General features: G+C 35.8%; 1 protein-coding gene across 26 annotated transcripts in view; it reads right to left on the reverse strand.

The window, feature by feature from the left end:
• The window catches only part of CADM1 (cell adhesion molecule 1), a 336,780-nt gene that overhangs the window by 190,164 nt on the left and 124,280 nt on the right, over window positions 1-22,336 (reverse strand). For 12 of the 26 annotated variants that reach the window (XM_078339519.1, XM_078339518.1, XM_054241618.2 and 9 more), the window contains exon 2: window positions 449-502. The exons of the other annotated variants lie outside the window; for them this stretch is intronic. In XM_078339519.1, the coding sequence (XP_078195645.1) occupies window positions 449-502 (54 nt within the window). The remainder of the gene's footprint in view (window positions 1-448; window positions 503-22,336) is intronic. 26 annotated transcript variants of the gene reach the window in all.

A 22,336-nucleotide genomic window follows, 5' to 3' on the forward strand; every position in this document is an offset into this window, starting at 1 on the left:
TATAGTCTAGTACAACAGACACACACTAGCTAATTCGTTGATTATAATGTAGTAACTGCCATAAAACTTCATTTTTTCCTAATAGCTTGATTGAGGTATAATCAATATATAATAAAGTCCACATATTCAAAGTGTACAGTTTAATAAGTTCTGGCATATGTACACAGGTGCAAAATATCACTACAATCAAGAGACGAAACATACTCATCACTTCTAAAAATTCCTGGTACCCATTTATAATCCTTCCTTCCTATACCAGTGCCATCCACCACCTCTGAAGCAGTTACTGATCCACCTCCTCTCACTCTTTGCCATTTATTTTACATCTTTAAAATAATTGTACAGAAAAATAATCATATAGTATTATATTAGTCCATTTTCACATTGCCAGTAAAGATATACCAGAGACTGGGTAAATTATAAAGAAAAAGAGGTTTAATGAACTCACAGTTCCACGTGGCTGGGGAGGCCTCAAAATCATGGCAGAAGGTGAAAGGCACATCTTACATGGCAGCAGACAAGACAGAATAACAGAATTGGTGTGGGAAACTCCCCTTTAAAAAATCATCAGGTCTCATAAGACTTATTCACTATCATGAGAACAGCACAGGAAAGACCACCCCCCATGATTCAGTTACCTCCCACTGGTTCCCTCCTACAACATATGAGAATTGTGGGAAATATGATTCAAGATGAGATTTGGGTAGGGATACAGCCAAACCATACCAATTATTACATTCTTTTTATCTGGCTTATTTCATATGGCATAATTATTTTGAGATTAATGTATATCAGTAATTTTAAAACATACTGCACAATAAGATCACCTAATCTAGTCTACCGCATGTAGACCTGAACCTTTTCCTTCAAATATCATCTCTCCACCTAAACTCATCCCTGTGAACTCTAAGGTGTATAAGCAAATCTAAAGTTAACCACTTTTCTAAGAGTTTGCTTTGCTAATGCAACATGCTAAATACAATTTCTCTTACTTCATCCACTGAGTATTTGACACCAACTACTATTTTATTGTCAGAACATAAAGATCAATGTTTTGTGCTTCCCATATCAAGCAAACAAAATCAAGATGAGGAGTTTTTAATCAACCCTCGAAGGAGACTCTCAGGATAGATTTGCGAATATATATGCATTACCATTTTGTTAATATACTAAAAAATGAAGGCACATCTGTGTGGCTTTTCATAAGATGGTAGAAATTTTTGAGAAACTGTTCCATAGAGATTCTAGAATCTAAAATGTTGCTAAGAAGACTGACAATTTTCTAGCTGAGTGGCCAAGTACACTGCTAAAAGGCATGAACTTCTGATAGAGAATCCACATAGAAGGAAAGGAGAACTATTCCCTTTAGCAGATTATTAAGTAATTTGGGGATATAGAAATTAAATTAAAAATTCTCTTTCATTTTAATATGAAATTTCTTATATTTCTCACTGTACAATGTATCAAGATGAGATGACATCACTCAAGAACCAAGTATAATGTTTGACATATAGTGGATACCCCAATAAAGTATAGTCATGTCAGTAACAACCTTGATAGAAGGCCAGCCCAAGACAAAGAAATGACACAGTCATATTAGAAACTTCCTTAGAGAAATGGGTCCTACCTTGATTATAGTGACTCCTACATTTTCAATCAGTCATTCAAAAAATTGGACATCTCCTGTATTCAGCATCAAGCTAGTGTGCCAACAAATATTTACTGAGTGTCTACTATATGCCTGGTACCAAAGAAGGCTTTTTCTTAAAGGATAAATAAGATAAAATGCTCTGACTCAATCTTTGATGAATGTTTTAAATGTATTTAGTTTAAATGTAAGAGAATGGCACATGCAAACACTCACATATTTGCTTTGCACTCTTCCAAATATGGTTTCTCTCCTAGTAGTGTTAAGTTTGAGACACATGAAAATAATAAGGCATGCACTAAATCATGACATTACACAAGGTTCACCGTGTTTCTCAGTTATCCTATCAATTGCCTTGATATTTTAATTTCTAGATATCCTTCATTCAATCAACTGTTGAAAGCCTTGAATAAAAACAACAACAATGGTTACATTCATTCATTGTTCCCCTACTATGTGCCCAGCCATGCCAGGTTAAATTCTGCCATCAACTGATTAAGAGTATTAATCATGTAGAGGAGAGGATAAAGAAGCCTTTCTTTGGAAATAAAATAATATAACTGCTACTTTGATGTTTGTGTAAGTCACATACCCAAAAGCTGACGCTGATACCATATTTGTCATTGAAGACTCTTAAGAGCAGTGAGGTACAGTACGTACAACTACAATACAACTGAGACACCTAAAAACAATGGCACTTTTGCTGACTTTGTTGGCTGTATCCTAACCAAAAATGTACAGTGAAATTAAATTATATTGCCGGTAAGAGTTTTATGTTCCTAGGCATAGATGAAACGGAGCATTTGCCAAAACCTGCTAACACTGCTTACATGATTATTAATGGTAACAGGACCTGTACATGAATAGCATCAAATGGGTTACTTGAGAGAGAAATGGAGAAAACTATATACACACACATTCCAGATGAAATCCTAGAATTAAATGCTGACACCCAAAAGGCATGCAGGTTAAGCGACTGTAGCAGATGAAAATATATCAAAGCCAGATACATTTCCTGTTGAAAATTCCTTACATTCCATGACTAAATCCTAAGGGCCACAGGCAGCACTGCAATCTCCGATTGTGCTGATACGCAGGAAGGGAACTGTACTCGACAGAACACGGTTGCAGTCACAAGGCAAAATAAAAGTGTCTGCGAGGCAATTCACACGTCTTCACAGAAGGAGTGACAACTGTGACCTTGAGCCCCTTCTAAAGGTTCGTCTGCCTTAAGATCTTACTAGGTTCCGGTAGCCTACTCACAGAATACAGCAAGATTTTATATTTTTTAAGCTTTTAATTAACACTACAATGAAACTGTGTTGATACACTTTGTGGTTCTCACGGCAATCACTATTTACTGACTACAAAGGTACTACGTATTCAAAGTATTCAAACTATGTTTTAAACTATCATTTACATTCTGACTAAGAACCCCCAGAACATTCTGTAATGTCTATATATAATTCAGAATGCCCTATATCTTGATCTCAAATTCTGCAAAAGACGGGTGGGGAAAGAGGTTGCTAAAGAAACAGAAAACCAAAAAGCACCCTGAAGCAAAACCACCACTCAGACAACATACAACATTGAATCACTATCAATATCTAGTGCTTGTCTGTGAAATCTCATTAGCAAATCATCCTTTATAAACTAGAGCTACTGACAGGTTTCAGGACATGCAGAGCTGGGTATCAGGCAGTTCTCTTGCCCGAAAGAAGTCAGTAGGATTATAATGTAGTATCAGTGTTGCAGTTAATCTATAGCCCATAAAGGAAATCAGAATGTATAACTCAGGTTCTACCTAGGACTATCCAGCTCTCACTTGAAACATTTTAGGAGTCCCACAGTAGATCCAGCACTGTGATCGCTGGATAAAATTGAGTGACCTGTGTTTTGTTGAAGGTGACCCCGAAGGGTATATACAAGCCATTATTTATGACTGCTTATGATTCTTTGCCATATTTAGCATATGTCTGAGAAGAAAGCAATTCTAAGAGCCAAATTTATTTCAAGGAAAATTCATACTATGTCTTCCGATTACGTATATGTGTAGACATATGCACACACCCAAAATACCCATGCACGCCCCAAATCACACACACCCAAACTTTATCTTTTTTTTTTGAGATAGGGTCTTCCTCTGTATCCCAGGCTGGAGTGCAGTGCCACAATCATACCTCAGTGCAGCCTCGACCTCCTGGGCACAAGTGATCCACCCAACTCACCTGCCCAAGTACCTGGGCCATGGATGTGCACCACCACATCAGGTTTTTTTGTTTTTCCTGGTAGAGTTGGAGTCTCTCTCTGTTGCACAGGCTGATCTCAAACTCCTGGGCTTAAGTGATCCTCCCACCTTGGCCTCCCAAAGTGCGGAGATTACAGGCGAGAGCCATAGCACCCAGGCCCCAAACCTTATCTTTCCATATTCTGAATAATTTTAGACTCTGTTGACTGAGTTTGGGTATAGGTAGTTTGTTTCATTTAAATACTGGGAGTAATATTATTCAAAAAAACAAGCCCTAAGAGTGGCTTGTAATAAACTTTTCACCGAGGTTAATGATGCCCACACCTATGGAATACCGATGAGGCAGAATTGCCTAAGAAGCACTTAGTACAAAATAAAATAAAACCAAGTACCAAAACACAGTCAATTTCCTTTGCCCTATCTTATACCACTGAGAAGTAACTAGATTAGCCATTTGGAATGTTGATTCTCAAAAAAAAGGTACTTTGATATCAGAAAACTGACAGTTTGTATTTTACTTTTGAAACACAACTAGGCTTCCTGTTTTCTATCTTATCTTCAAGAGAAAAGGCAGCTAAGTAAACAATTTCCACAGGCCTCAAGAGCATTGCGACCTAGTCAACAAAAATAGTTTTAATTAACAGATAAGTTTGCAGTTTAGTTGGTAAGAAATTTACTTAAAACTGTTTTTAGGGAAAAGCATGGAGAATAATAGTATAAACCGATTATTAGAGAGTTTTTTTTAGTATCTCTATTATACAGTCTTCCATATCAAGGCAGATCTTGGCAGAGACAGATGGCCTAAGCCTCTATTTAACAATGAATTATTAAAAGCAAAGGAAAAAAGGCAAGATACTATTTAATCCTTCTTCACAAACAAACATCAATAAAGCAATGAGGTTATTGAGTATTTTTATGCTTATAACCCCAAAGGAAGTACTCCTCACTAATTAAATGTGTACCGGTAACATCGTTACTTTTACAAATCCAATGTAGATATTAATTTTTTTAAAAGTCTACCTAGAAAAAGTATTCAGTTGATTCTTCATTCAATAGTCAAGCACCTACTAGGTGCTAGGTGACAGGAATACAGAGCAAAGCTGTTGTTATTTGTTAAGGAATCTGAACTTCTTGTTTATTTCATTCACCAATTTCAGGTCCCTACCAACAGAAAAATCACAGATTGGCCCAATCCAGATCAATCTTCAATTAAGGATCAATCATATAAGCCAAGTGGCTCAGGCTCTTTAGCCTCTTGTCACTATACTCAAAGTTCTCTTGGCCCCACTGAGTGAAACTGGCACCAATTCCTTGATCAGCAGGATGTAGCATAGCTAGTGCCAAAATACTGCAAGCATTCAAGCGCCGGTGACCTTAAATTGAGGTCATTACCATCTCCTACCATTTTTTTGACAGTTGGCTGCCGTTCTCTGAATGTAAGAATCCTCTAAATTCTACTGCATCATTCAACTTGTAGACCAAGGTTGATTGGGGTGCTCCAGGTAACGTCTTTTCAATAATAAAGAAAATAGCTCCCTCTCTTCTTGTAAGAAATGGGTTAAGGATTCAGAAACTCTGGACAGTGATAGATTTGTTTGTTTGCCCACTCCATTTTAGGCTAATTTTCCTTTTTAAGCAGCAATCTGGATGACTAAGTTAAGAATAATAGAAAGAATAAGATGAATGCATACAAAAGCACAATTGAGAAGGCTTAAGATAAACAGAAATTTGTTTCCTTAGATTCAAGGTCCACTGATCATTGCATCAGTTCAACTAGGAAGGCTGAAGAATGCCTTCGTTCACTAATGGGAAAGGCTAAGAATCTTGGACTCTTTTAGTGCTTTATTGGGGCCTGAATCAAATGACCTTGGGATTGCTTGTTCTTAGAATGTTAAATACAGTCATGCACCACATAACAACTTTTGGGAGGGTCAACAATGAACAGCTTATACAACAGTGGTCCCATAAGACTATAACACCATATTTTTACTGGACATTATCTGTTTAGATATGTTTAGGTCACAAATACCACTGTGTTACAATTGCTTACTGTATTCATTACAGTAACATGCTGTACAAGTTTGTACCCTAGGAGTGATAAGCTATAGCATATAGCCCAGGTGTATCATGGGCTATACCATTTAGGTTTAGGTAAATCCATTCTGTGATTTTGCATTATAATGAAATTGCCTACCAACAGCATTTCTCAGAACATATCCCCATTGTTAAGCAACACATACTGTATATCTGTGATCTTTCTCAGTGAAATTTTAGATATGTTCATTCTTATTCTGGCAATGAGTGTGTCTTCGTTTCAAAACCTACAGTTCTTGAATTATTTGCTTATATGAACCTCTTTTCTAAGGCCGCATTGTTTCAAATGTGTTCCTAACATTTACATTTATGCCCATCCTTAAGTCTCCTTTATACTTGAAACCCTCCCAATTAACATTCTCCTATCCTTTTTTCAGTCCTCCCCCCACCATCTTTTTAAGTAATCACTTGCTTAAATCAACTCCTTCCCTGTATTCCCAATGGAAATACCCGGACTTGGTCTTGTAGAAGCATACATCTATCACGGCCATAAATGTCACCATTTAAAAAGTCTTCATGCATTTTCTACAGTGTGGGAAAATACAAAGCACCAAGAAGGGGAAGAAAAGCCCTTTTGTTTAATTTGTTTAGCAGGGACCATATCCACTATGGTCATATTACACTACTGACATAGGATATTGGTATCTATGATACCTCTTGAATCGGGTCACTGTCAGTCAGTACTAACACTTAAGTCGTTGACAGTTTCACGTCTCCAATTTTATTTCACATTTGGCAGATTATCACTCTCTGCTCTTGAACAATTTTAAACAGCTTCACAAAGCAATCAATTAATATACCACATACATAATAAATGTACAAAGTAGTAAAATGGACAATTCAGAATTTATCCATGTTGACATGTACCTCATTTACTAACAGTTTTGTTGGCATTTACTTAGCTATATCTGGCTTTTCATTTGATAAAGAGAAAATAATATTAAAAATTAAATTCTTGGCCAGGCATAGTGGCTCACGTCTGTAATCCTAGCACTTTAGGAGGCCAAGGCCAATCACAGGGTCAGGCATTTGAGACCAGCCTGGCCAACATAGTGGAACCCTGTCACTACTAAAAAACAAAACCCAAAAAATTAGCCAGGCATGGTGGTGGGCATCTGTAATCCCAGCTACTTGGGAGCCTGAGGCAGGAGAATCACTTGAACCCGGGAGGTAGAGGTTACAGTGATCAGAGATTACACCACTGCACTCCAGCCTGGGCAACAGTGTGAGACTCCATCTCAAAACAAACAAAATTAAATTCTTTATTTGTTTTCATTTATAGCTATTTGTAGATGTTTACAGAAAAACATGACAGGCTTAATGAAGCGATGATGATGTCCATTTCCTCTGTAGAACATGACCTGATGTGGAGGGCATTCTGCAAAGTCAACCTGGTGGACTTCTCTAGTGTACCTATGCATGGCTAGTCCCATCAGCTGAGTCACACATTCATCACAAGTGCACTGGGTTTGGTCCCAAGCCTCTTTACTCCAACTCTATTAATTAAATAGTATGTAAAGAGATGATTCCATATAAATCCATGAAATACGAGTGTAAACAGAAAGTGATTTGTTGTTTTTAATCAAAACTAAGCAGAATGTTTGAATGGACTTCATCAAGATAAGTCATTCAAAATACTAAAGCTGATGTAGGTTAGATAACTAAGAAGTTTTAGGGGAAATTTAGTAAAAATCTAGGAAGATTCTGCATTTAGATTGTTTCCCAATATCTTTAAATTACCATGCCAATTTAGAGAGAGAGAGATTGAAAATCATAGAGATTAGCATCGTGGGTATGGTTTATGCAAGAACGATGTCAGGGAATTCCAACTAGGCCTTGACCTAATAGCATATATTGGCAAACAAAAAAAGAGAAATATCTGTATACAGATTTAATATTAAAATGAATAGTAGAAGGTATGTATTTATAATGTCATAACTTTTAAATTAATCAACTACTAGCATCAATCAAACCAGACAGGAAGACTTCCACAACAATTTTTTAATTACCTCACATATTAGCTAAGGTGTTCTGAGTGTGGCAAAAAAATAAAAAATAGTCCTTGTTTAAACCCCAAATATATAAATATTTTCAAAAAAAAAATCAAACAAACAAAAAAGCTAAAAGACCCACATTGCTCATCTGGCTTAAACTAGGAATCAATTTTTAGGATAAGAGCATTTAGAAATTCAGGATCATTAACATGGGAAGATTTTACCCAAGTGTCCCACACAGTCACAATTAATACTAGGGCAGCTGTCTACTGATTGGGCATTTGTGAGAACACAGAATAGGGTTTATATATGAGGGCCACTGCCATAAACTGCCAAGATTAATCTGCCCACTGTGTGGTAATATTTTCATTCAGATTAATGGCTCCTTTTTGCCAGGACACATTTATTTCTGTCACTCGGGTCACACGTTATCATCCAGCCTTCCACAGATAGCACTGGCATTTTCTATACTCTGCTCTGGCCATATAATACATGCACATTTGGAATCATCAGAAGCAAACATCACATTTCTCTACAGCACAAAAACAGGTGAACAAAAAGACTTGCTAAGCAAATTGCCTGTCTCAGTGCCTCCTTGATAGGAAAGTCAGGAACCTACTTAAATATTTATTTTTAATTCCTCTGGCTAAGATTCTGACATGCAAAAATACAAAATGCATAGCTTTTTAGTGTCAAGTGATGTCCAAAGCAACAGGCAGTGCATTTTACACATAGGTCATCTGTACAGGATTTTGTAAGGTTGTAAAAAGGGTTAGTCTTCTAGTACCTGGGAGTTCATATCCCCTAGGAGATCCTAAAAAGTCTCTTCCTATATGCAGAGAGTTGCTAATTTTTCCTTTTCTTCCACTCATCACACAACATGCAAAGAAATAAGTCATTTTGTTTCCAAATCTGTGTAATATAAAAACTGGCACTAGAGAAAGAAAAGAAGGGAAATAGCATCCCAAGAATACATTTGTGTTCAGATTTCTTAGAACGTGCATTTCCTTCAAATAGGTCAAGGCAATTTATAAAAACAAAACCAAAAGCTTTCTTAAGGTGTCAAATGAGTAGTAACACAGAGGAAATTTGAAATACGTGACTTATGCTACTCAAGGTTCAGAAAGTCAACACCAAAAAACAAAACAAAAAAAAGGCTTAAATTACCTTTACCCCCAAAGTAATCTTTCTACATTATTTCACTAGGAATTAACATGAAATGTCTGAAAAGTGCTGAGCACATTTTAACAATTTTATGTGTGGTGAGTTCTTCTTGTGAGTATCCTAGCATCTTGTCAGTTGGAATTGGAAATATTTCAGACTTTGGGGATAGGCCATGCAATTGTTACCCAGATATGCTGAACAAAACAAAAGTCTTAATAACTTACGTAAAGCTAGGCACAATGGCCATGTGCCAGTGGTCCCACTACTCCAGAGGCTAAGGCAGGAGGACAGCGAGAGCCCAGGAGTTTGAGGCTACAGTGAGCTATGATTGCACCTGTGAACAGCCACCACACTTCAGCCTGGGCCACATAACGAGGCCCCATCTCTAAAATAATCATCATATAAGTAAGAATTTCCAAGACTTCTCTTTTGTATGATATCCTGAATGTTATTAGAGATTAAAAAAACAAACAAGGTATGCTGGCTAGACAATCTGTTTTCTCTGAGAAAAGTACCCAAAGCCCACATGGAATTAATCTTTGTACAAAGAAGTTTCTTTCCATTTGCTTGAGTTAGCCTATGAAGGATAAACCTATACATCAAATCAAGAGTTCTCTTTAAGTGATCATTTACACTTTCTTTTTATTCTAATTAAGAAAATAATGTATATTCATGATAGAAATGGAAATAATATATATTCATGATAGAAAATAATAAAGGAATAACAAGAACATGAATCCCACTGCCCAATCAACCACTATTAACATTTTGTTGCATTTCCTTACTGGTTTTATTTTTTGTATACTTTTAGCATATAAATTTTATATATTTTAACATGATTTTCAGAAATTATTCAGTAGTCTTCTGATTTCACTTTCTGCAGTTTGACAAATTTTAATCAATTCTCTGGAAACACTTAGAATTTCTTAGGAAAAAAGCAGGAAAGCTATCTCCAGAAGTAGATACTTTATATATCCAAATTCAAATTTAAGTGAATCCTAAATATAAGATGATCGCCCATTTTCCATATGAGATGATTTCCTTAAACAACTTTTTTTCTTATTGAGACTGAGTCTCACTCTGTCACCCAGGCTGGAGTGCAATTTCCTGATATCCGCTCATTACAATGTCCACCTCCCGGGTTCAAGTGATTCTCCCGCCTCAGCCTTTCGAGTATCTGAGATTACAGGTACCCGCCACCATGCCCGGCTAATTTTTGTATTTTAGTAGAAATGGGGTTTCACCGTGTTAGCCAGGTTGGTCTTGAACTCCTGACCTCAGGTGATCTGACTGCCTCAGCCTCCCAAAGTGCTGGGATTACAGGCATGAGCCACCATGCCCGGCTACATTAACTTTTAAGACTGAGATTGAAATGGTTAAATGTCTAGGTATAGTATTTCCTTCATTTAGTTGGATGCACATTCAAAATCACATGGCGTATTATAAAGCATACTTAATTTAGAAAAGCTCCTTGTTTTCTTTTCTCTCACATTTCATTAGGAACTCCCCAGGTACAAAAGTGTCTTTATTATCACTAGAGTCATTTTTTTTACTTTCCTAAGCAAATCATCTTTCCTTCTAGATTGTTTGAGGTGTAGCACTTTTTAAAATTCATGTATGACATAGTTACCACAAGTACCAATTTGCTATATAGCAGGACAGTTTGTCAAAGATCCTGCAGGCACATAACCGTGATCTCCATAGCAATGACACTTGTGGTGTTGCTTTATCTGTTCTTACAAAGGGTTGTTTACAATGATGCCCAACACTTGTAGTTGTGAGGTCATGCCCAAATTACTAAATTTGTGTTAAATTTCTTTCTTTCTTCTTAAATCTGATTTTACCAGTAACTTCTTCAAGAATCATAAGCAAACATTCATGAAAGCCATTTTGATGTTCAAAATGAAGTACTGTAATTGAAAGATTAGTCGGTAATATTAGAGCCTTTGTAAGAACCTGAATATATATAATGACTTCTTTTTTGAGTGATAATGTTCTGTGGAGAAAATCCTAATATTAGGGGCACATACAGTAACAAGAACACCTGAAAAGCCCATAATAATTTTCTTTGTAGCATATTTTTGTTTGCCTATCCATCCCTAGCTTAACGTGACTCTAAGACTAAAAGCACTACTGCAACAACCATATATTGTAAATAAATCTGAATAATAACTTCTAGTACAGTACTATCCAACAGAAGTTTCTGCAATATCAGGAATGTCCTGATAAGGCTGTTGCTTGGTCCTTATATCCCCCCAGTGCCTAGCCACATACGGCACAAGCTAATAAGAAGATTCACGTTCACAAAACACTATAACTCATGGCTGTTGTTATAGACCAAATGTTTGTATCCCCACAAAATTCATGTTGAAATCCTAAGCCCTGATGAGTGGGTATTTAGAGTCAGGCCCTTTTCAGGAAATTGAGGTTAGATGAGGTCACAAAAATGAGGCCCTCATGATGGCATTAGTGTCCTTAAAAAAAGAGCCATCAGAGAGCCTGCTTTGTCTTCCCCCCTCACATGTGTATGTCCAAACAAGAGGTCATCTAAACACACAGAGAAATGCTGGCTGTCTATAAGCCAAGAGAAGAGTCCCAGAATCAAACCAGCCTTTCCAACGCCTTGATCTTGGACGTTCCAGCCTCCAGTCCAATATAGTCACATATGGCTATTGAGCACTTGTGTCTTGTACTACTAAGGAACTGAATTTTTAATTAACCTTAAATTGAAATAGCCAAGGTAGCTAGCGACTCTGATTTAGTAGTGCATTTCTAGAAGATAAGAGGTCCTCTTAGTCCTTATAGCCCCCCAGTGCCTAGCAGAGTGAAAAAAAATCTTAAAAAAACAAAAATTAGGTAAGCAATAACAACTTGTTAGATGAATCCTAAAAAGGAAAGCCTCTTTTCCTTAACCAAGGCATCAGAGAATCATTGTAAGCAGCAGATTGTCCTAGGTACAGAAAAATAAAATCCTCCTAATAGCCCAATCTCACTGCAAAGAGGCCACTAAAAGAAAGATAATTTCCACGGCACCTTCTTTGCATATATTTCCAAGGGCACCTTCATGTGTTTCTTATGGCACCATCTTTTAAATCTTTGGGCAAATGGAAGAAACATTAAGAAAGCTGTAATTTCATTTTTAAACTCTCCTAGGATTCTACGGGAGTGGTTAGTTCTTTGTTCAGAGTGAGTAATATGAACTGGGCCTGTAAGATTTTATAATCCTATTTGCCTTAAGAAGCCTGGCAGAGATGTATTGTTTAACTTAACAAAACATAGTCACAGTTTTATTTTTCAATTAAAATTTAAAGCTGGGAAGAAAAATATCTCTCAGATGTTTAGAGAAAGAAGAGCTAACAAGTTATAAAGTAAATTAAAATAGAAAATTATAATCCCACATAAAATTCCGAACAAATTTAAGGGCATATTGGCATCCTGGAATCTCTGTAACAAAATAAGCAGATTTTGCAATCATCTAACATTAACAACAAAAATAAAATTCAATCACCTCAGTTACATGAAATTTCTCATTTCATTAATATCTTTACAGGTTTCAACTGTCCACAGCTTTGGTTAGGCAGAAATAACAACACTATGTCTAATCAGGCTTCTGATTCTAATATTAACTGAAGGGAGAGGCAAAAGCAAAATTTGAGCTACAATACACAATTCTGAAATGCTGCCACGAAAAAAAGACTTAGCACTTTCTCCCTCCATTTCCATGTTCTTTGCAACAAATCTGTCCTTTAAGACTAAGATGTTAAGATATGACTTATCCTTGCTGAAGCCATCTCCTTATAAATGCAGATCTCCCAACAGGCTTCGTAGCCCTGATCTCTTCCTTCAAGTTGCTCCTGATTCAAGCTGATAATTTTGCTCTCTTCAATCCAGTGAAACTAAATAAGTTCTTGACACTTCAAAAAGAATTACGGGAACAAAAATTCTCTTTCCAGACAAGTACAGGTAGAGTTCTAATCTATTGATGGGTAAAGTGTTCCTTGTATTACCACAGAGCTGCCTAAAGGGGTAATAAGAAAGAGATCAGAGTAGATGCATGGCTCTGGTCCTTAGCCACATACTGCACAAGCTAATAAGAAGATTCACGTTCACAAAACGCTATAACTCATGGCTGTTGTTATAGACCGAATGTTTGTATCGCCACAAAATTCATGTTGAAATCCCAAGCCCTGATGAGTGGGTATTTGGAGTCAGGCCCTTTTCAGGAAATTGGGGTTAGATGAGGTCACGAGAATGAGGCCCTCATGATGGCATTAGTGTCCTTAAAAAAAGAGCCGTCAGAGAGCTTGCTTTGTCTTCCCCCCTCACATGTGTATGTCCAAACAAGAGGTCATCTAAACACACAGAGAAATGCTGGCTGTCTATAAGCCAAGAGAAGAGTCTCAGAATCAAACCAGCCTTTCCAACGCCTTGATCTTGGACGTTCCAGCCTCCAGACAGAAAAAATACCTGGAATCGAACTGAGTAGTTGCTTCCCCACTTACAAGATGTGTGACCTAAATCACAGAGGTTTCCGTTGTGTAAGCCACCCACACTATGGTATTTTGCTATGGCAGCCCAAGTAGACTAACACAGCTGCACTATCTGTACAGAGAAATACAACCTGGGTTTTATAGTTATCCACCCTGATCCCTATGTACTGACCTCTAAGGAAAGGCAGAAGCACAGTGAATTACTAATGTCACTTCTACAGCTCAGCTATTAAGGAATTCAGCATTAACTACTGACAATTTAACCTACATTTAAACTAACGAAGACTTCTATTTCTCGCCAAAATGAAGTTAACAGGGACGAGATTTACTGTCCTGCCTGAACAATAACAATTATAAAAAAGGAGGGGGTTGCAAAATAAAAGAAGCCATACTTCATCACCAATAGACCCATATGTCAAGCAATGTTAAAGAAAGTTATCAGGCAGAAGGAAAGTAACAGAAATATAGGTCTACAGGGAGGAATAAAGTGCACCAAGAAAATGCACTTTATATAGAGTAAATTTATAAGATTTTTCTAAAATTATTTATAAGGTATTTAAAATTATTTATTTTTAATTTTTAAAAGATAACTAAATAATAATAATGTGTTATGGGGTTTATAGCATATGCATAAAAGTAAAATGACAAAAGTAGCACAAAGGCTGAGAGAGGAAAATAGAAGCATACAGTCATAAGGTTCTTAGACTGCATATAAAGTGGTATAACATTACTTGCATAGACTTTGATAAGTTTTATATATATATATATACAATAAGCTCTAAAACAACCACTAAAACAAAGAATTACAGCTATTAAACCAACAGAGGAGATAAACTAGAATCATAATACTTAACACAAAAGAAGACAGAAAAAGCAGAAAAGGAGAACAAAGGATAGACAAATAAAAAATAGTAAGAGAATTTAAAAATCGTATCAGTAAGAACATTAAAGGTAAATGATCTAAAAACCCAATTAAAAGGCAGAGATTGTCAGTTTGGATTTTTCTTTTTAAGTTAAGACCCAACCAGATACTTATAATAAGGAGCTCACTTTAAACATAAACACTAATAGGTTAAAAGTAAAATAATGAAAAAAGATACATCACATCAACACTAAAACCTAGTGTCAATGCTTCACTTAAGCATATATCATGTACCTTTTTCATCTGATATCATCATGCCTAAAACTCTGACAATTAGTTCACATGATAATGGTTAAGAAGAGTATGAAAAATGCTCATTTGAAGTTTACTTTTATATCTTTTACAAAATCAGCCATGAGGGTATAATTCATTGTTACAAATATCCCCAGTAGGATCATGTAATATATTATTCACAGAATTCAATGCCAAAAAAATCCGCATTCCATGTGAATTCATGGGCTTTCTTTAATCAGATAAGTATCCTATGAGCCAAAGTTTTCCCTTTATATCTTGGCTAACAAACAGAACGCTCAAAGCCAAACCAAATTAACAGAATTCTCACTTCCTTCTTCTAATCGTTTTTTACCTTTCCTAAAATTATTTTTCTTGCATTGTACTTTAGGAAGTTGAATTCTTTTTTTTTTTTTTAACAGAAAAAAACACCTGGAATCGGACTGAGTAGTTGCTTCCCCACTTACAAGACGTGTGACCTAAATCACAGAGGTCAAATAATTGAACTAAAGTTCCATTTTGCATCATAAATTGAGAATATCTTTGCCTCCCTCTCATGAACATTGATAAAAATGTGAAAGTTTGCAAATTTAACATAAAACAAAGCTAACATTAAATAAACTTCAAAGATTATCAAAATTAATGTGATTATATTTTTAACCAAAATCTGATCTTAAAATGTAGTCATTTCCAGGCCAATTAACTTCTTTTTCACCTATTATCACTACAAATCAATTAAAAGTTAAATGTTCTGAGATAGATCTATAATCTATTCTAAGAGAAAAGTGAAAAAATGACCAACTAGAGTCAAATTTTAGAACTCTGAATGCAGAAACAAGAACAAGGAAAACACTGGAACTCCCAGGTGAGCATGGATGAAAGAAGGCATAACCTAAACCAGGCCTGGATCTGCAGAAGTATTAAAGATGGGCCCCAAAGGCTTGTGAACTCAGGTGTGCCCTTGTTACTTCTTTGATCATCAATTAACATTTCTGCATAAGAGGAAAGAAAGGGAACAAGGGTACAGGGACATAAATTGCTCTGATATTTTGTCAAATGCAGAGTTGCCCTTAAGCAAATCTGCTCCAGTACCAGGCATTCTGCTCAAAGCAAAGAGGGAGGATTCTGTCTCTGGCCTCAGGCAGAGCCTTAGTTCTGAGGGTTCACCTGTATTTTAGCTTTCCAAGTGGTCAAAGATAACTGCAGCCTGGCTTTCACAGAAGTGAAATAACTTCTGTGAAATAGTCTTTTCTATCAGATGCACAGAGCAATGAGTTAAACAAGAAAATAATTCGGATTCTACACAGGTGGCTCATCAAGAATATGGTCAATCTTGGCCAGGCACATTGGCTCACACCTGTAATCCTAGCACTTTGAGAGGCTGAGGTGGGTAGATTACTTGAGGTCAGGAGTTCTAGACCAGCCTGGCCAACATGGTGAAACCCCACTCTTCTAAAAATACAAAAATGAGCTGGGTGCGGTGGTACATACCTGTAGCCCCAGCTACTCGGGAGGCTGAAGCATGAGAACTGTGTGAACCTGAAGGTGGAGGCTGCAGTAACTGAGATCATGCCATGGCATTCCAGCCTGAGCGACAGAGTACCCTCTGTCTCAAAAATAAATAAATAAAAGAATGTGGATGGATAATCAAGAAAAAAAGGAGGATTCTAAGAAGAAAATGGGAAGTTTCGTTTAAAATCTATAACATAAAATCGTTCATAAAAAATAGATCAGTGGTTCTCATTCTTTGGTGAGTATCAGAATCACCTGTGGAACTTGTTAAAAATGCAGATACCAAGCTTTACCTCTCAGAAACTACATCACTGTGTGTATGATGTATCCCAGTTTAAGAATCTTCAATGCTGGTGTCGGGATTTCTCACATGCATGAATGAAAACACAAATGCATGGTTTTCAGTGAAAGCTATGTAGTCTTGAATTTGAATTGAAAACTCAAAATGGAGTCCTTATGCATTTTCTCTTTAAGACAACAGCAATACATTTCCTAGTTCTGTACACTAAAATGATCTAAAAACAATAACCTATCCAGTCAGAATAAAAATACCCAAGGGACCAGAGTAGTTTCTAAATAACATTTCCCACTAAAAGAAATGAGCTTCTAGGAGAAATAGCTGATTCCAGGTTTGAGGCAAGAACAAAACAAAAGAAAAAACTTTCTAAGATGAGCCTGGAATATCTTATCACTATCAGAAAAAGATATTAGCAAAGATTCTGGGATCATAGTAAAGGAGTCTTCCACTGGCCAAAAACAGGGTAATTTGAGCATCAAAAGAATAATTATTGAATGGATTGAAGCATAGTACATTTAACCCTATAAATTCAAAATAATACTAAAGCAAAACAAAACTTTCATGATTACTTTTGAAGGGTGCTAGAGAACCAACTAATTATTTTAAAAATCGGTAAGCAAAGGTAAAGAATCAGTCATTTATCTTGCCATTCGTATATATACTGCACCTTAAGTTAAATAATAAGGGGAAGTTCCTCTTTATGAAGAATTGGCAATAAGATAGATCCTCACCATTTTATGGCCTTCACTGAAAGAACACATCTACACAATGGTTGTCAAATGGTTACTGACATCACATGCATACAAAAAGGTACAGACATTATGTACCCAGCTATGAAGTATTCTTGCCCTTCATACCCTCCCATCCCCTCAAAAAGAAACGTAAGCTTGAATCTGATACATTTCTTATTTGACTAACAAGAAATCAAAAAAAATTTTTTAAACATGTTAAACAACATCAGGAAGATGTAATAAGCAAAATCAGACTATGGGCAACTGTAGGACAAGCAGTCCAGTTTCTTAAACTTCAAGGGAGAAAAAAGGGATGAAGGAGCTATAGGTTAAAAAGCACTTGGCATACTAATCAAGTAGTTATAACTCATGGATTTTATTTGGCTCTTGATTCAACAAATAAAAAGGTTTTTTTCAAAGTAATAATAATATAAGGCAATTACAGAATTTTAATACTGACTGGATATTGTTGGTATCAAAGTATTTAGGTAAGAAGATATTATTGTGGTTATCTTTTTAAAAAAGAAACCCTGTCTTTTAGAGATACATACAGAAATATTTATGGAGAGATAATACAATGTTTATAATTTCCTTTAAAGTGATCCATGGTAGGGAGAGTGGGTGAGATTACAGGCAAAATAACATTGGTCATGAGTTAATAATTGTTGAAGTTGAGTGATAAGAACATGATATTCAATACACTATGCCCTCTGCTTTTGTATATTTGACATTTTCAACAATAAGAAATTTTAAAAATGTCAAAAGCAAAAGCAAACAAACAAAATGCAAAACTATGGCATTAAAGTTCAAATCTTGGTTATCACTGGGGAAGAAGGAAGAGTAGTAATTTTGAGAGGCCATGAGGAAGACTCCTGGAGTGCTACTGGCAAAGTTCTTGACCTCGGGAATGGTTACTCAGGTGTCTATTTTGTGACAATTTACTGAGCTGTACATTCATACTATGTCTACCTCCCTGGTGTTGTACTTCAACCAAAAAATAGTTAAGAGATCAATAGGTAGAAATCCAGACTACTATTCAGCAATATGAACACAGAAATGTATTTGATAAAATGAAAGTATTTAATATTTTGTAATGTATAATACTTACATAGTGTTTAAGAAATGTGTGGACATTAACCAGATGGAATAAAACAATGTGCTGTTGAAGTTGTAGTCTCTATAATGGAACCAATCATGAAACACAGACTCATGAAAGAAAGAATCAAGATATTTACATGTAGGGAGTATGCTAATAATAACACCAATACCAAATACTTATGAAGTACCTATTATATGCCACTTGAGTTAAAAGGTGGTTATAATTTCTCTTAACAAGTCTCTTGAATGAGACATACTCAACTTTTGCTTATAATATTAAATTCATATTTGCTGATATGCCATCCAGCATATATTTATTGGTATATTCCATAGCATGAACATGACGATAGCAATTCTTTCTGTTTAATTATTAAAGGTGGTTATAATTTTTAAATAATAAATAAATTATCAGTTTGCTATACTTTATCTTTCCAGATAACAAACTCATTTTTGTTTTTTCAGAATAAATTATGAGTTGAGAGGCCATGGTGCTTAGTGGTTACTAACAGTATCTTTGGTGTCAGTCAGAATTTGAATCCTGGTTGATCTACAAGCTGTGAGACAGTAAGCAAGTACTTCATCTTTTTGTGCTTCAGTTTCCAAATTTGTAAATGGGGAAACAGCGCTATAAGCTCTGGCTACCATGAGGATTGAATGAGTAATACCCGGCAAACATACCTGCACATTAATGTTAATTACTATATATTTATTACTGTTGTAATTATAAAAGAATATCCACCTGCAATATCTCCCTTGATAGCATTTCAAGATATTCCTCTAAAATAAAGAGAAAATTTTTTAAAAATTGGAGGATGTTTTATATAGTTTCTACAAAAAAATGAAAATTTCAAATAAGAGGAAGAAAACAATAAAAATAGAGGTGTGGCATAGCCCAGAGAGCTAATCATTTAGAAAGCCAAGATTCAAGAAAAGCTAAAATCAAAACATAATTGCCAAATGGTTTCAAATTGAAAAAATAAAACTGCTTTTAAAGACTTGAAAGTTTATACACCAAAGCATATTTAGAAGAAACTACTCAATAGTCATAAACACTGATTGAGAAAATCATGTCATGTGGTATAAAACCCCATGAGAAACCTACCTGAACCATAGAGCCATGAAAAGTACATTAAGCTCTTGTCTGAAGCAGATACCACTTACCTGAGTACAAAGAAATAGTGCCAGACACCGGGGATTCTGTCAATTCCACAGGACACTGGTGGCCCTGATCTCTCTCTGACTCTCTATAGCTTCTCAGAGCCCACAGGACTTTTAAGGTACTTAAATATGTGGTATATTTTGACAACAGCATGTTTTATAAGTCATTTGTCATCAGCAAACTTTAGACAAGGTTAATGAAAGTTCTGTCACTTTAATGTCTAGCCGGCTTTAAATTACAAATGTCATGCGCCATGACTAAAGAAAGGGCACTGCAATAATACCATAAACCATCATCTCCAGGGACATACAGGTAATTGCATAGCTCATTAAAAAACTGTTTTAATTATTAATTGACCGTGTCAGAGTTGTCCTTTGAAGTCAATTTTAATTTTTTTCCTTGCAAGCATTATGATTTCAAGCTGACCTACAGAACTTTGTGTACCACCTAAAACACTGGCAAGGGTGGCTGTGAAGAAAGCTCGCCAATACTTGAAATTATTTTCAAGTCACTTGCAAATAATTTGCTTACTGAGGAAGAAAATAGTAGAACACTTCTGAGAGGTCTGGTGTGTTCCAAACACCTCATAGAGAGAAACCACAGGACCAAAAATAAATGAATAATTAAAAATACGCAGGAGTTAGAGCAAGTACTTATTTTTCTGTTAAATTTTCTTCCATGGTAACGCAAAACAAGGACTGAAAATGTTTGCAAGAAACCACAAGGTGATTTATTCAGAACTTAGCTAAAATTACAAATTTGACAATGAATAAAATCCCCTACTTAATAAATAATTCTAGGAAATGGGCAATAGTAATAACAACTCACATACCTAGATCCATCTTTAAGTTCCATTATTCAAAAAAGAAACTAGTATTCTCACTTTATTTTTTTCTAAATGAATCTAGAAAATACTTCATAGATAAGAACATGTCTACTCTTGCAAAAGATACCAGTGGCAAGCTTCAATGACAAAGAGACAAGTATCTATAGTGTCAGATGACAGAGTTGCCACTGATTAGCAAATTGAACTTTTGCTTTAAGAGAAAAGAATTTCTCAAAATCTGTATCTGATGAATTAACCCAGTCCTTCATGAACACTATTTAAAAAGACACTGCCAACCTTAAGTTTGAATGATTCATTGTACTGTAAATATTTGAGGTGAATATGTGTGGCAGCAAGTGTCTGAAACAAGAACCCTTTTGCACACAACCTAAAAATCAACTGACAATGTATGAGAAAGTCAGGGTGCAGTAATGAAGCTGACCTCAGACTATTTCTGTCAATAGGAACGCTGACAGCAAGTTTGTTCACCAAGTTTTCAGGGCCAACAACTTACAATTCAAACCTGGGATCAATTTATGGACTCTGCTGTTGTTAATGACCACGCAGGGAGAGTAATACCAGGAAACTGACAGCATCCTCAGGACTAACAGATCATCTCCCAGAATGTGAAAATGAGATAAGTCAATTCTGCCGCGTTGTCTGCACCTTGAGAATTAAACAGCAACTACCAACTGATATCAGAAATTACTCTCATTGGAGCTTGAACACCTGATTCTCCTTTGCCACATCAAGCAGAGATTGGCAGATAAGAGAATGACAGGAAAATTCATTCCACCCACATTTCCTACACTACGGAAAACTGCACGGATACAGAGCAAACAATCAAGGAAATGTAAGTAAATAAGTACATAAATACATAAATAAGAAAATTAAAATACAGTAAGAAAGGAAAAACTACAGAATAGGGGTCAGCAAACTAAAGCCTGTGATCCAAATCCAGCTCACCTTGTGCTTTTGTAGAGCCTACAAGCTAGGACTACTTTTACATTTGTCAATGGTTGAAAAAATTCTTAAGAATATATCACAACACACGAAAATTATAAAAATTCAATTTCAGTGTTTGTAAATAAAGTTTTATTGGTTCATCCATGTTCATTTGTTTACATTTTGTCTACAGCAGCTTTCACACTACAACAGCAGAGCTGAGTAGTTGTGAAAGAGACCATATGGCCCACAAAGCCTAACACATTTACTACCTTGCCCTTTACAGAAAGAGTTTGCAAATCTCTGCTCTAGTACTAGGAGACCTAAATTCCTAACCTCTGATGGCACATTAAGTGAGCTAGCCCCATTTTCACACCTTCAAGATGTGATATTTAATAATTTAAAGAGTTTTCTCAAAGAGGAGATTTCACAATAAATGATAAATATCTCTAGATAGAGGATATAGCATGAGTGCTTCCAAACTGATTATAAAGTGTTGTCTCTGGTATACACATATAAGCGCAATGCAATGTATAATATTCTAATTAAATTGAAGAATGGCTAGAGAAGCCATGTTTCTATTAGCCAGGTCTTATTTGATTTAGCAGCAGTAATGAATGCTGAATCAGGTTAGGGCTGTTAAGATTATCTGGCTTTGCCAATCTACTAAAATTAGGATAATAAAACTGAAGATATGTAATACTGAAGACATTTAAAAAGAAAACTTGTTTATCTTCAATTAAAATATCCACAATACTGACAATAAACTTATTACTCCTTCCCACAGAAAGGCTGGGTTGAGGAAAACAGCACATTAAAAAGAAATCAAGTCTAGCATGCGGACAGTGGAGTTACATTTTAGAAGACCAAATATAGTCTGATTTTCTTGTGATACCAACATTTCACACATTTGTGTAAAAAAACAACAGGGAAAATAAGCTCAAAATATTCACTAACTGACAAAGCGCTACACTAG

This window comes from Callithrix jacchus, chromosome 10, assembly GCF_049354715.1.
Source record: "Callithrix jacchus isolate 240 chromosome 10, calJac240_pri, whole genome shotgun sequence".
Taxonomy (NCBI): domain Eukaryota; kingdom Metazoa; phylum Chordata; class Mammalia; order Primates; family Cebidae; genus Callithrix; species Callithrix jacchus.